Source organism: Embiotoca jacksoni, unplaced genomic scaffold (genome assembly GCF_022577435.1).
Source record: "Embiotoca jacksoni isolate LCO1_2020_lvr unplaced genomic scaffold, fEmbJac1.0.p SCAF_4, whole genome shotgun sequence".
NCBI classification, from domain to species: Eukaryota; Metazoa; Chordata; class Actinopteri; family Embiotocidae; genus Embiotoca; species Embiotoca jacksoni.
Genome location: NW_027185392.1, coordinates 10,330,233 through 10,343,983, shown reverse-complemented (window position 1 = coordinate 10,343,983; position 13,751 = coordinate 10,330,233). Strand labels below are relative to the sequence as shown.

Genomic DNA, 13,751 nt, shown 5'->3' with positions numbered 1-13,751 from the left:
CTGAGATAGACTAATAGAGAAATAAGGACACAAGGACTTGTGATTAATTGCAGCCTGGTTAGGATGGAACAAAAGTCTGGCCAGGCAGTGCATCTTTATTTGCCTCTGTTTTGTCGTCCCATCACTATCTGTGCCATTATGAATGCCTTTTTTCAATCTTTATTTAAATCATGAGAGAAACAGTTTTAATCTTCAACACCATCTTAAAGCATCCACAGAGGAGCCTAAAGTTGGCATTTCGTATGAGAAATGAAACCAAAGACCAATGTGCTGTGGGTGTCCAACTTTATTCCTCCGTCATCTATAGCTCTCAATAATTCTCAAACTCAAACACACGTCAGCCAATCTGGTGGTCACACAGGATGATGCTGTGTTTTGCGGCTCATTGCAAACTTGACATTCCTTTGATGACAACACTCTTTTGAACATCACATTATGAGTGTCTACATTTCCATACAGTCTGGAAAACACTACTCACTACTACCAGCTTCACTTTCAAACGCAGTGAATCAAACAAACAATAAATCAATCTACAACTCCAACACTGACTTTCTGCCTAGTGCCATCATTAGTATGGTTTATTTGCTCACTGAGCTGTTTCTAAAAGCAGAAGCAAGCAGAGGTCTGCGTTCTCTGGGGTAGGTGCTGATGTCACTGTGCTGTAGCAGTGAGTGCCTCTCTCCTTTCCCTCCACTGTTTATTTAAGTCATTAGTGCTGCACATATCAGCTCTGTATGCGCACTGCTGACGCAGAATCAAATCAGTGGTTTAATTATTAGCTAGAAACGAAGTCCATAATGACATTTTCTAGTGACTGGCTCTTAAGAGAGAGTGACTTGGCAAATAGCTTACTTTTGCCTTAAGAATAATTAGGATGGTGACAAAGTTCTTTAACAGAACTCCCATTATGATAAGGTCACAAACTGAGCCACTGCAACAGCCACTCCTGAATGAAACACACAATCTCTAAATAATGGAAACACGTGAAGATCTCTACACACAATTAGAAAAGTTGCCAGAAAAATGTTGATAATTAAAGTAACAGCTTTTGACTGCACTAACTTGACAAGTAGTTTGACTGACACAACACTCAAACTAGACCAAGCTTCTACTGTGTCCTGCAACACAGATATCAACTTTTCTGTACAGATAAAGTCCGAGAATGTGGTCAGAACTGTTGCAGTGCCTAAAATAAAATACTGTATCTCTTAGATTCATTTTAAACTTGTTCTCAGTAGATAGGAGCAAAGATTATTATCAAAGATAAAAAAAAATTAAAAAAAAAAAACATTGGACAGGACATGGAAAGGTCAATGGTGCGATAGCTAATGTGAGAACACATCTGCCAGAATGGTCAGAAGTCTGACGTGTAGATAATTAGGTCTGGAAGGGGAGACATACATAGAACGGATGGCAGTAACTTTATTCAATAAATGGTTTATTCGTGACAAATATTTAGTTAAGCTGGAATCTCCAAATGAAATTCAAATATGCAGAGGTGGTGGAAAAGAAGTGAACTCATCAGGTGTTCATTTGATTGATTTTGGCTGAATTTATAATTCATGATCGTGATGAAGTAGTAAACCCACTGATGCACTTGATAATTGATTTGTGCTATATTTTAAGGTATTATTGTCTCTGTCTTTTTTCTGTCTACACCACATGGTTTCCAATTACACTTACTGAATATATATGAGATTCTCCAGCACATTTGAGAATAGAGGCTTTTACAGCACATGGTGTATGTCACAGCCGCAGTATTTCACCATCAGTCAAATGCAATTCAAAAAGGAGACATTAAAATCTGACAAATGAGACAGCCTCAGACGTTTGCTGCCCTTTTCAAACAAAGCTCATTAAATGACCCAGCCACTGGCTGTCACTCAGAAGTACAAGACATTGACATTGACTGATGTCATCTAGGTCACAATATGAGAAATATCAACACCAATAAAGTAAAATTAATGTTGATCTTTCTTGGTGGTAAGGGAAACTACTGCTGATGCAAGCCATTTTTGTTGGTATGTGTCACACTACATTTGCAGAAACATTTAATGTGGAAAATAAAACATACTAATCTGTGGTAACATCCTATAAAAAAATATATATATAAAAACTGATGACAGCACATCATTTAACTGATTTTAACACTTTAACAATGAGACTGAATTTCTTCTTTTGTTATTATTGGCAAGTAACAGAAAATCTGAAGTTTGCAACGGATTAATCTTATATGCCATAAAGCAGAGACTGAAATTGAGATGACTGGTCTGCTTACTCATTTCTACTTTTCAGTCCATTTTGATCCAGTTAAGACAGAGTGGGGAGTAACTGAGGGCTTTGGGTTCATCTTTAAACCTCTGAAAAGGGTCAACTTCCTTGCTGACCTCAGCCGGAATTGTTTCCCGAAAAGGAAATGACTGCAGCCTCGACTGCACTTCGGTCATGAGCTAGACTTGAGCAGCCGAACTACAAAGAGCTTAATCTATTTATAGGAAAACACTGCTACAGTACAGTGATCAGGGGGAAAGAAACCCCACAAGACGGAAAGACATTTGGACGCCAAGGTTACGCGCCAACTGTCAAGATCAACAAGAAGTCTTGCCATTCTCCTGCTTTATAACTTTAATCCATTTCGCTTGCCTCTCAGAAACCATGAAACTACACTTAGTCTCTACATTGTCAATTTTGACATTTTATACGACTAAGAAATGCAGCACCGACAAAGCTGTCTCAAGCAATGATCCATTTTAGTTTAAGCACAATTCTAGAAGAAAAACCTTCCAGTATTTTTTTTTTTTTTTTAAAAGCAGAAAACATCAATTAATTAAGCCATAATGCCTAAAGATAAGACAAACAGTACCAGAACAATGCACATTTTAAACATAGTTTGTATCTTAGCAAAGTAAATGCTATTATAGAAATGATATAAAACCGTAGAATAGAAAAGCTACGTCCCTCGCACACTGGATTAACTAAGCAACAGTGAAGGCTAGTTCTTTAGGGTGGAAGAGGCACATGATTCTCTTTCAATAGACATCACACAAAATAGAATTATGTAATTTTGTGATAAATACAACTGTTATAGTAACAGTACTACTACCATTCGATATGCAGAGCAGAAATGTTATGTTATATATTCCATTTTTCTAATTGCCATTTTATTATTTGATTACTTGTAAATTACTTTAATAACTTCAGAATATTTTTTTGGCAATATGTCTGGGGCATGTAACTGTTCAATGTAGGTAAAATAACTCGAGAGGTGCAGAGCTGAAACAACACACATAAGACAAAACAAGGCGTACATGGTCAATGATTATACTGTTCAATTGGCACCGACAGTAACTTACTGGTCTCTTAATGTACAAAGTGGTATTATAATACTGGACTTCCATCTCATATATTGCACCTTAAAAGAAAAAGTTTACTTTCAGCTTACTTTTGTTTAGGGACATAATTTTTGCACATGACTGAAGCTTTTTGGCAGACGTTTTCCTTAGTCTACACTTTGAACTGAATTTCTATAAATTTTTTGATACACAGAGGTAATTATACAAAAATAAATACACAGACATTATTTCAGTACAGCAAATCTATTTACTCTCTTCTACTAAAACTTGTGCGTTACTCCACAGAGCCATAAATTGAGCTGAAGAAGAGTGAGAATTACATCGGCATGCAGCATCGAGGTAATTTTTTTTTTTTTTTTTTTTTTTTTTTTTTTTTTTTAACTATTGTTGCAGTAAAGCAATCTCTATCTAAATGTCTGCAAATATTCTTTTTTCCACCTTGTCAAACTCTAAGGAAAACATATCTCGGACAAGAGGATGCAGAAAGGAAAAGGAAAGACAGCAGAGGGGAGAAATGAGAAAATGGTTGTAAATTAAAGGACTGTTGAAAAGTGGAAAAGTAGAACAGTGAGTAAGATGCAAGATGGAAGGGCAGCAAAGGCCCCATAAAGAGAACAAACATAGGTAGGTGGAGAAAAGCTGTGGAAGGCAAGGCCTTGCAAATCGTAACTTGATGTCAACAGACCATATGAACCTGAGTCTTGGCTATAAATTATGGACAGAGATTCAGGGGAGTCTTTGAGGAGCTCGAACTGGTTCATCTGGCTCTATTCCTCCAGTTTATCAACAACCTGCATGTCTCCAGTTACCACGATTGTCTTCAATAAGAGGCAATAGCCGGCATATACAGTACATCCCATCCCCTAAAAGGTGCCATTGTAACAAGGTAATCAATGTTATTCACTTCACCTGTCTGTGTGGTTTTAATGTTGTGGTTGATAAGTGTACAGTGTGTTTGGTTGAGAGTATGTGTGTGTGTTAAATATACATGTATTTTCCATCCAAATCTTACTGATAACCATGCCAACTCATTTAAATACAACCAATCAGGTGCTGATGTGTGCAGGCTTTACAAATTTGAATAGTTTGGGTTTCAACACATTAAGTCAATCACCCACAGCTCGCATATTTTTGGTCTTTACTCAAGAGTTCCCAGCAAATCTATCATTTAGAGTCATGACATGTGGGATCTAAGTAAGGAATAGTGACATGCTAATGTTTCCAGGGCCCAAATAATTTGCCTTCTTGCTTTGTGGAACTTGTGTAATTCTCAGTTACAGCCCTCCTATCACCCATTCAGATATATATAATTAAATACATTGGCATCAGGCTGAAAAAACAAGCTGGTTAGAGCATTAGAGCAATGGTCCTTCTCTGATTCAATACTGTAACAGGAAAGCAGACAAAAACAATCAACTTTCCTCTCTTTCTTCTCCTTTTTCCCATCGTTGTGAAGCAACACCAACTAAACATCTGTCGTTCCTTTCCAGCAGAAGGGAAGGTCGTACATTTCCAAGCCGAGATCACTTGGTTATACAACCTGTGAACTTGTTTGGGCACCAACTGCTCAGACAGGATATTACAGGATAGTACAACGCCTTCTACTCCCAACAGGAAGCTGGTCATCAAAGCAGAAACAGACAATAACTGCACTGTAGGTGTGTGAGACAGCGCCAGATGAGCAGCTGGTAAAAAATATCCACTGAGGTTAATCAGGCAATCCACAAAAAAAAATGTATACATTAAAACATTTTATTAATTTGGTTTTAGACTGACAAACTCAAGGCAACAGATGTAATAGGGCCTGCTTAATTTTGAAGCCTTGAGACTATTTTAAGTCTACATTGGCTAACAATGGAGAGAGAAATATTAAATCTAAAGTTGACCCACTCTTGTTCGAGTGTCTGTGACAGAGTCAAAGTCATCGTGGCCCTCTGCCTCACAACTCTTTTATTAATGCTATGGATTAAACTACTCACCTCTTTTACTGACTTGCAGTTTCTGAACTGTGACATTTGTTTCCCTGTTTGTCAGTAGAGAAGCTGACAGACTAATGCATCTTCTGGGCTCGCTGTCAGTGTAAACATTAGAGATAGCCCTCAAAATTAAATAAAAAAACGATAGGAATACATGTTTACATCCTCTCTGTAAGGCTACACTGGCAGGCATTGGTCTGTTAACTGGTACAGTCTTCTGAAAACAATGCATTAAAGTATCTAATTGTTCACCGCTTGTCAGATGATCATCTCAAAATTTTACGTCTCAAGTACCACCTGTCTAAGTAGACAAATGGTCGAGAACAATGCACTCCATTCTGTGTAGGACTTTCTAACCTGTGATGGAAGCTACTTATGGAGAGAGGGTTGGTGTAATGCCAGAAATAACTCAAAAGCACCATTAGCTTTTAGCAGATCTGATTCCCGAAAACAAAACTCTTACAGTTTTTTCAATTTCTTTCAGTTGTATGAAAAGAGAGGTAACATTTCTCTGCTGGGTGTATTGGAATGGATAACTAGATGTGGTCCTGAATGTCAGGTCAGATGCTGTTGAAAAAGGTCATTTTAGGACACTTATTTTAATGTGTATGTGTGCTTGGCACTATGTCACTCTTGTGGTGGTGTAAGGGAGAATCACACCCTGCAAGGTACATGAGGCAAGTAGTTCCATTGCAGAACAGAAGTCTGTCAGATTACTTTAACACTGCAGTGTGTAATGTGTCTGGAAATTGTTCTAAGAATATGTACAGACGGACATGCACATGAAACTTTACCATTCTGTTCATCCAGCTCATTGCCAATCTCCTGGCCCATTATCTTCTGTCGGCTGATGACAGCTGCTAGTGCATCCAAGCCTGAATCCTGGGCTGAGAGGGGAGAGGAAAGAAAATAAAAAAATTAAATTTGTACGAGAGAAAGAATGAGAAAACATCGTGAGCAGATTATTCCATGTAAAACAGCTGTTTGAGAAAAATAGAATGAATTCCGTTTTTCTGGGAAGCAGCTGCAAAATCTGTTGTTCTTCTGGCACCAGCGCCATCATTTGATGCTGAGTGACGTAGCGGGTGGCTGAAAGAACTACATGAAAAATCAGCTGTCTGGATTGCCAGTGGGCGCTTTAGATGCCGCACCAAAACAAAACCTTGTTGTCTTTGCTTGTACTGAAACTAGTTACATTTTCAACAGCAAAAATGTAATCACAAAATACGCATCCAACGTAGGCAGTATTTTTTTGAATGCTGTCGCTGTCACCGACCAAGAGAGATGCTTATGTGTTACTAGGCATCTTTAGAACACTGATGATAAACTAAACAAGACAAGAAAAATCAGCAGGACTAAGAGGGGAGACAAACATTGAGTTGGTATTTTCGTCAAGAACGCGGTGTTTTGGCCAACATAGTGGAACAGGGCGATGAGACATGGCAATGTTGGACAAGTGGTTTTCTCAACGCATCGTGTTGTTTGTGTTTTACAATAGCTGCTAACATGACAGTATATGATCAGTATTAGTAGCTTCCTGATGAATAACTACCAACTTTCCTGTCCTTTGCTCTCTGCAAACAATATTGTGTTGCTGCTTTGTATTACAAGCAAGAACCTTGGCAAAGGGATACAGAAGGATTTGGGACTCGGGCGTCAGAAGTTCACGCGTAATGCATCCTGGTACATGTAGGCACTGCCAGTAAGGCTCTGTGAGCAGGATAACTCAGAATAGCTCAGCTTTCTGGGTCAATATAGCACGCAATGAGAAACGTATTGCCTCAGCTGACATTTACCATCAATACTGAATGGATAACCACACAAAACTACCAACACTGTGTAACATGTATATCGGTCAATAGAGGAGAGGAGAGGAGAGGAGAGGAGAGGAGAGGAGAGAAGAGAAGAGAAGAGAAGAGAAGAGAAGAGAAGAGAAGAGAAGAGAAGAGAAGAGAAGAGAAGAGATATTGCTGCTGTAGATTTGTAAGTTTGACATTCTCTCTACCACAGGCATTTTTTTTTAACCACAATTTCAGGCGCTCACCATTACCCAACTCCACCAGAAACCCCCACAGGGGACTAGAAACGTCCATGTGGTCTGGTTTCACTGTCTTAACAGGAATCTCTGATCCCAAACTGACAATAACCAGAGCCGTAATGGAGACATTGCTATGGTGTCACATGGAGTCAGGTGAACTAACGCCTGGGTGTTCAAGTCATGTCAGAAGGAGGAAACAGAAAAACAAATACAGGAGTGGGTTTAAATATGCTTTCTCAATGAATATTATGATGGTCTCCTTTTATATGTTTTCATATACATTTGTGTCTAAAATTATCTCGTTATCTATTAATCATACTTTCCAAACAACACAAATGACTTCAGTTTACTATGTTTAACTGGAAATGCCTTCTTATGTTCAGTAGGCAGACGAACAGTAGAGTAAATACTGTTTGTATTCACATGAAGAGATGTTATATGCTGAGGATTGTTGACCACACTGTATTTGATGGGGAGGTACATTTAAGTGCATATGGTTTACACATATTATTCCAGTGATGCCGGATACTGTCTATAAATGACACAAATGGCCACTTTACTGATATTTGGTTTTGAAGCTAAATTCATCAAAAGAAACCTAACAGCATACTCGAAAACATCCCTGCTTGATTCTAAAGTTGCATGTGATACAATGTGATAACCTGCACAGTCTTGACTGTTCCACAATAATGTGCAATTACCCTCAATGATTCGTTGTTGCTGATGCTTGATCTCCCCAAAAGTCAGCCCTTTGGTCTCCTCTGATTCGTTGATCAGCCAAGGGTTGGCCGCCATGCCTCCACTGGCTCCTGTCCCTCCGGCCATCAGTGTAGACCTGTGACACACAATCATAACAATATTAATTTAAGTGTTTCACAGCATCCCTTAAAAAAACATTGTTTTGAGGACAAAATACCTTTACCTCTATCAGAATGCTGTTAAAGTATTAAAAACAAATCATTTGACAGTGCACTGCAACAGAAAGACAAAATAGACTGCAATAATCTATTTTTGTCAGTAAATCACCATTCTACCACACAAGTCTAAAACTACACTTATCATAGTACAATGGACATCTGAACCACACTTGCAGCAAATGCATGTTCGTTTGTCTATATTTTCCTTTTTCTCACATTTATGACACAAAAACCCTACACATCACAAAAAAGTGTTTATTTACACATTTGTCTTTTAAGTTTTTTGACCTGCTTGTGCAATATGTAAACAGTGCGTGTTCATCTGCCACAGGACTGTGGACTGCTGGGGAGGTTTTGCGCTGACAAAGTGACAGACAAGAGAGCTCTCTGCTCTGTAATGTGCTGTGCTAACCACTGTGTGGTTTAAAAGCTATTCTTTTCGTAATATCTTAAAGCTGTGCTTCAGACCCCCACCCGCCATGGTTGTCTTACGGTGATAAGTTCAGGGTCTCTGAGTGAGGCTGGATTTAATTGTGTCTGCTGAGAGTGAGCCGTCTGCTGGTCAAGCTCAGCAAAAGTGACCTAAAACACATGTAGGCTTATCAGTGACAGGAAATAATAATTCTACTGTACTAAACTATTTGCAGTTGTTTTGATGTTATCATAATTCAGCCTTTGATCAATTTAAACCCTATCTTTCAAATTCTGAAAAATGTTGCTCCTCTGCACAAGCAATGCATAACAATACTTTCATTTCACCCCCACTCATTGATCTTACAGTGTGATAACTGCTTCAAGCTGCCTCTGAAGTGGCCTGTAAAGCACTTTGAGACTATTCACAAAGCAGGCGGGCTGAGGCTGATACCATCAGAGAAGTGGGTGAGACAAGGCATTCAGTCTAATCTCTTGAACATGTTTGATTACTATGAGACAATGCGCCAGCCCTCAACTTCCTCCATGCAACTGCCCATTGTCTGAAGATCCAATTAAACAGTCAGCAGGGAGCACCAAAATCAGTCAGGCACATCTCTTGGCAGCCACAAAACACTAAACTGACACCACTGGAGCCTGAGCATCCAGATCCTGACTGAGTGACTTGGACAGGCGAGATTTAACTAATTGCAACTATCTCCAATGCAATTCAACACAAAGGAAAGGTTAGTGAATAATGGAGGGAAGGTGAGTCCAAGTGGCGACGGGGTGAACTGAGCCTTCAAAAATAGGTGCCGTGTCTTTCTTTTGCTTAGTCTGAAATGGAGATGCTTAGAATGTATTGTTTTAGAGATAGACTGAAGTCCCCTTGGCAATCTCCATCCCTTTTTTTCAAACCAAAGTTCTCACAAAAAGTGGCTTAGATTATCCAAGCATGGTCAATCCACCCCCTCCCACATTCTGTCCTCAGAGACCACACAGTGGGAATGGGTCCTAGCCACAAATCCAACTTACCCACCACATATCACTATTAAATGTAGGTCTCACTGAGCAAACCAAAAACCATATGACCACATGATTACAGTTTGCCGAGCAAATTTATTATTGAATGTCATTTGAGATTTTTTTTTTACAGAGCCTTTTATGTAATTGGGTGTGTGGTCTGTAAAAAGATGAAAGCCTGTGCAAAGCACCACTAAGTAGATCAATCCCAAAACCAAAGCTCGTGAAAGATATCAGAGAAAGGCAGTCTCATATCAAGGCATCAGCAGAAAACATTCGCTATATTTCACTGATCTGATGAACCTGATATGCTTTGTTTCATTCTGCAGAGATTTTGGTTATTCCTCAAAAAAAACATCCATGAGCACAAAGTAGACCCTCTGGAGGTGCAGGGTGGGGCCCACTTAAAACACTCAGTTATAAATGGGACATGAGAAGCCAGAGGAACGTAACAACATGACACCATTTCCTCTTCCTGTCCAAACAAATATCACCTAGGCCACACTAGGTCAAACCTAACACATTATAATGACTACCTGCTTCCTGAAGTTTTCAAAGCTGTCACACTCACGTCACATCAGATGATGAAGAGGATACCAGTTGTTGCATCCAGCTCTTTGATTAGCTCCACAAGCAGCAGAACATATGCTCAGTGGAGAGTTATAAAATGTAAACTCACTCCTTCCATCCTCGTTCATTCATATGAATGTGTGCGTGTCTATTTCAAGGGGTGCCAAATATGTGATCAACAGTGCAAAGCGAGCAAATCTCTTAATGAAAAAGAATGAACTATGAAGTTAAGCGCCCTGTCAAAATGGCAGACAGACAGACTTCCTTCCAAGTGATAGCAGAGGGAGAGGTCACAGCACATGGGTCATACCAGATGTGCAAAGACTTTCACAGAAAGTTAGTGACCGGTGACATATCATCAAAGCAGAGAACAGAGCCTATGACCTCTCTGGTCAAGAACATAGACAAGAGAATGAGGATTCATTATTTTTAATTGGGTAGCTAAAACTAGATATTATTAAAACAACAAAAAAAGATCTCAGAAAGGAAACTCACAAAATGAAAGGTGGCATGTTCTGAGCAGGATGCTCTCTGAAGCATCATGGGGTGATGCTTGGTTTGGCCCTTCTGACACTGACCGAGAGTGACAAATAGATACTCAGGGTGGGCAAATGTTCTACAGGAGGCACAAGGAGGGGGCACAAGTGAACTAATTATATGAATTTAGTGAGGCACCGCATTGATCATAAATATACACTCAAACCTCATTATCACATGTCAAAATGTGGTCCTTGTCTAATCAAGTTTCAACTGTTTAATGCCATTTGCAACTAGTCACTCTCTTCACTTTACATCTCATTTAGGGTGAAATGCTTTGCCTAGATGTTAATACCTGGATGGTTCAGGCTCCATGATGTCTCCCTTGAAAGTGGCATTGAGCTGCTTCTCTCTGGTTACCAGATCATCAATGAGGTTCTGCCTCCTGTCAGCTTCTGACTGCATTCTGATGAGGTCAAGATAAGGTCATTTAAAAAGTTAGCATTACTTTATCCACCTTCAATGACAATGGACAAATCATGTTTCTGATTCTTTTCTTGGGATCAGAATTATCTCAGGAGCAGTAAGGACAGTCCCATTCAAAACACTCTAATGCCCTCTATAGGAACATCACTGTTAATGCAAGCAAAGAAAACACTCATGCCCTAAATGTAATCTCAGTCTCATGACCTTTACTTCTTGGAACATTGTCAAAGGAAGGATACATGCGCCGAGATGAGGAAGCTCGCAACAAACCCTCTTTGAGCTGGGCAATATTTTGTTTCAGCTTTTGGAGTGATGCCCGTAGTGTCATGTTTATCTGAAAAGACAGAGGATATACACTCGAATGAGCACAACACAAAACTGATTGGTCCAAGAAAAAGGGTTAAGTAATAGCAATGTATTGATGAAAGAAACACAAGGTGTAACTACCTTTGCAGGGTTCCCCCCTGTTCTCTGCTGCCGGTTCCGCTCATGGATGTTTTCTGCTATTTCCTGTGCCAGCCGACAAGTGGCATCATAATTCTGTAACCTAAAAATCAGTGACCGGGGTAAAACTGTTGTGTAAACTGAGATTCATTCACTGACACGAAACATAACAGAGCCACAGATAAACTTTAGTTTCCAAGCGTGACGTTTTAAGGTGGTAAACATAAGGCAGTTCAGGGACATTTGACTTGTGTCTTCTGACGCTGTGCGTGAGAGTATTGTTTGATAAAAAAAAAATAAAAGACTTATTAAACCATTCTATAAAGTTTAGTTAGCTATCCCAAAGCCAGTAATCAGCCTGACAGAGAGAGGTTGTTTTTTTTTGTTTTTTTTTATCTCGTTCGTTGTTTTTGATGCTACATTTTAGCTAAAGATGTTTAAAACGGCACTAATACACCATTAACGCTGGGCAGACCTGATAACCGCAAAAGCTTGAGCTTGCACCACATTGGTATTTATTAATGCGCTATTTGTAGTTCTGTAGGGTGTTTATTATATTTCAACTTAGTTTGGTGAAACGTCAGAAAAATAGCACAAGCCTTGAAATAATCATGTGACATATTAGCGTTGTCTTTTCGCTCTTTTGATTCTACTTACGTTACAAAGCTTATCTGCACAGAAGATATACGAATGATGGCAAACAACGAAACCAACATACTATATTTGCCGAGATAGAGAGATGATTTTGTCATTAAAATGCATGTTACTTTGTTTGGATCATTTTCAGAGAGTAGAACTAGCTACCACTTTAGCTCGCTGAATACAGAGTAGCTACCAGACGTAAAAACGGTATTTGTTGCAGCGATTCTGACACCCGAGTCAATTTATTCTACTCTCCGAAACCATTACTAACCAGGGATCCTGAGACATTGTGATCAAACTCAGCTATGAAGCGATATTCCACTTTGTTGGAAGCATCCGGCAGTAATCACCAGCAGAGTGTTTCTTGTTTTGGGTGTGACGTCACTACGGCACGCGGCGAAGACCATTTTATCCAAGAGTGTCCGTATTTACATATCTGTACTTGGTATGTAGGTAGGTAGGTAGGTAGTTACTTTATTAATCCCCAAGGGGACATTTTTTTCGCTGCAGCAGCATTTATAGATACAGGAAAGCAGTAAAATAACAGTAAAAGTATTATATATAAAAATGCACAGTATAGTTAATGCAAAAACAGGTCATGTACAGACTATGGTTACAGCCTGACAAATTATGATTATGGCATTTTATCTAAACTTCACGTGACTTATCCCCATGTTGGCGGCTGTTATGTACAACATACACAATGATATGAACAGGGGTAAACAATAATAATGATAATATTAATAATAATAATAATAATAATAATAATAACAGTACACCACATCATTCATATCCAAAAATATGCACAAACGTCTTTCACAAAATGATATGAGATATGTAATAAAGCTGTCAGTGAATAATCTTTCAGAAGACTTCAACTCATAATTGTTATGAAAGTTTTTTTGTACTGCAGTGGTAGTCAACATAATCCAAAACAATGGAAATGTTTACTCTTATTCGCCTTTTTACTACCTGTAGTAAAAATTTCCTCCATGAAGAAATGTAATAGGAGAGATGATTTTTTTTTTGGTTGGCATATAACAGTGAACAATAACCTAAAGTGACACTACTGAAACAGCGCTTCTTCAAGTGATTATTTTTGTTAAAAGCTCCTGATCAACATGAAGATACAGACAATAAGAATACTGCAGTATACATTGTTCAGTCCACATAGACATTTTCACAATATGGGCATCAGTGGATTGATTACTATTCAATCTGAATTATATGCAGCATGTGTTTCAACTGCTTTTATTTCTTATACTCTATGTGCTCTTATGTATATTTATAAGTTGGTGTTGCTCTGACCTTCATGGAAATTAACATGTAGGAATAACAGCACAGTTTCTTAACTCAACAAACCACAAGATTGTTTTTCAATTCCATTACATGTGGTGCCCACATATGAGATAAG

General features: G+C 38.8%; 1 protein-coding gene across 1 annotated transcript in view; it reads right to left on the bottom strand.

The window, feature by feature from the left end:
• The window catches only part of stx8 (syntaxin 8), a 40,918-nt gene extending 28,207 nt beyond the window's left edge, over positions 1–12,711 (bottom strand). Inside the window, exons 1-6 of the mRNA XM_069167556.1 lie at positions 12,609–12,711; positions 11,699–11,798; positions 11,491–11,585; positions 11,121–11,231; positions 8,069–8,202; positions 6,124–6,216 (exon numbers count right to left, since the gene is read on the bottom strand). Of these exons, the coding sequence (XP_069023657.1) occupies positions 6,124–6,216; positions 8,069–8,202; positions 11,121–11,231; positions 11,491–11,585; positions 11,699–11,798; positions 12,609–12,625 (550 nt within the window). The 5' untranslated portion in view covers positions 12,626–12,711. The remainder of the gene's footprint in view (positions 1–6,123; positions 6,217–8,068; positions 8,203–11,120; positions 11,232–11,490; positions 11,586–11,698; positions 11,799–12,608) is intronic.
• Between the last annotated feature and the right edge of the window lie 1,040 nt (positions 12,712–13,751).